Below are 1151 nucleotides of genomic sequence, written 5' to 3'. Positions count from 1 at the left end.
CAGAAACAACAACAAAATCAGCACAGGTATTATCTCCAGGCCAGGTCCACTCCAGTCCAGGCTAGCCAAGTCCAAACACAGGCTTGTGAATAAGGGCATGTACCTACACCTTTTGTTTTTCAAAACAGTGCCAGTGTGTGCTGGGGGGAGCAGATCAGATAGAGTGCACATCTGTCTCACTAGAGGCACCTGCACTGTGGTCCTGCCATGAGTCCTGCTTTGATTCACCTCCCATTCTCTCTGCTGCAGCATCGTGGTGCAAAGACAAAGAATGAACATAGGCAAAACCACTGCTGACGGTCCTCAAAAGATCTTGCACTCGTTAATGGAGAAGAGCTTCCGCCTGTTCTGCCTTTTGGCTTGATTGACTGCTGTCCTCACGGCGTACTCAAACACCTGCTGCACACCCCGGTTGCTGAGGGCAGAGCACTCCAAATAGCCTTTGGCTCGCACGTCCTGGGCGAGCCGCTTCCCATCTATCGAGTTGATGCAAGAGGAACGGTAGGGCCCTGTCTCACGCTGGTCAGTCTGAGTAGCCACTACCAAAACGGGGATGCGAGGCAAATGGCTGCGGATCTCACCGATCCACTTGTTTCTCAGGTTCAGAAAGGAATTGTGGTTTGCCACTGAGTAGCACATTAATACCACATCTGCCTGTTGGTATGAGAGGGGGCGAATGCCTTTGAAAGCATCACTGCCAGATGTGTCCCAAAGACCTAGGCTAATCTGTACACCATCCATGAAGACGTCCACTCCTGTATTTTCGTATACGGTGGGTCTGTAGTCATCTGGAAAAGTCTCAGAGGTGAAACGTACCAAGAGAGATGTTTTCCCCACCGCAGAGTCTCCTACCAGAACACACTTGACTGAATCCAGCATTTTATTAACGTCCAGGGCCACGAGCACCGTCTCTGTGCAGCAGGAGTGGGATGGAGAGATGCAGTCGTCTCAGAGGCCTTCTAGATAACTTCCATGTGGTGAGAAACCATCCAAATCTCTTTATTTCTCAAGACTTATTGTGTCACTTGAGTCTAAAATCCCCTTTTCTCCCACACGGCTCTGTGGTGCTGTCGGTTTTAATTCTTCCGTGAGTAAAATGATGTTTCTGGAAGAGTAAAAATAAAATGTAACCCACAGATAACAGACCATCC

At 49.3% G+C, this 1151-nt stretch overlaps 1 protein-coding gene across 1 annotated transcript; it reads right to left on the bottom strand.

The window, feature by feature from the left end:
* Positions 1-303: 303 nt before the first annotated feature.
* RHOH (ras homolog family member H) lies at positions 304-879 on the bottom strand. Its single transcript, XM_026847060.1, has one exon. The coding sequence runs from the start codon at positions 877-879 to the stop codon at positions 304-306; it is 576 nt and encodes a 191-aa protein (XP_026702861.1).
* Positions 880-1151: the final 272 nt, after the last annotated feature.

This window comes from Athene cunicularia, assembly GCF_003259725.1.
Source record: "Athene cunicularia isolate RWA chromosome 4 unlocalized genomic scaffold, athCun1 chr4_part1, whole genome shotgun sequence".
Lineage (NCBI taxonomy): Eukaryota > Metazoa > Chordata > Aves > Strigiformes > Strigidae > Athene > Athene cunicularia.
This window is presented reverse-complemented; position numbering and strand designations above follow the sequence as displayed.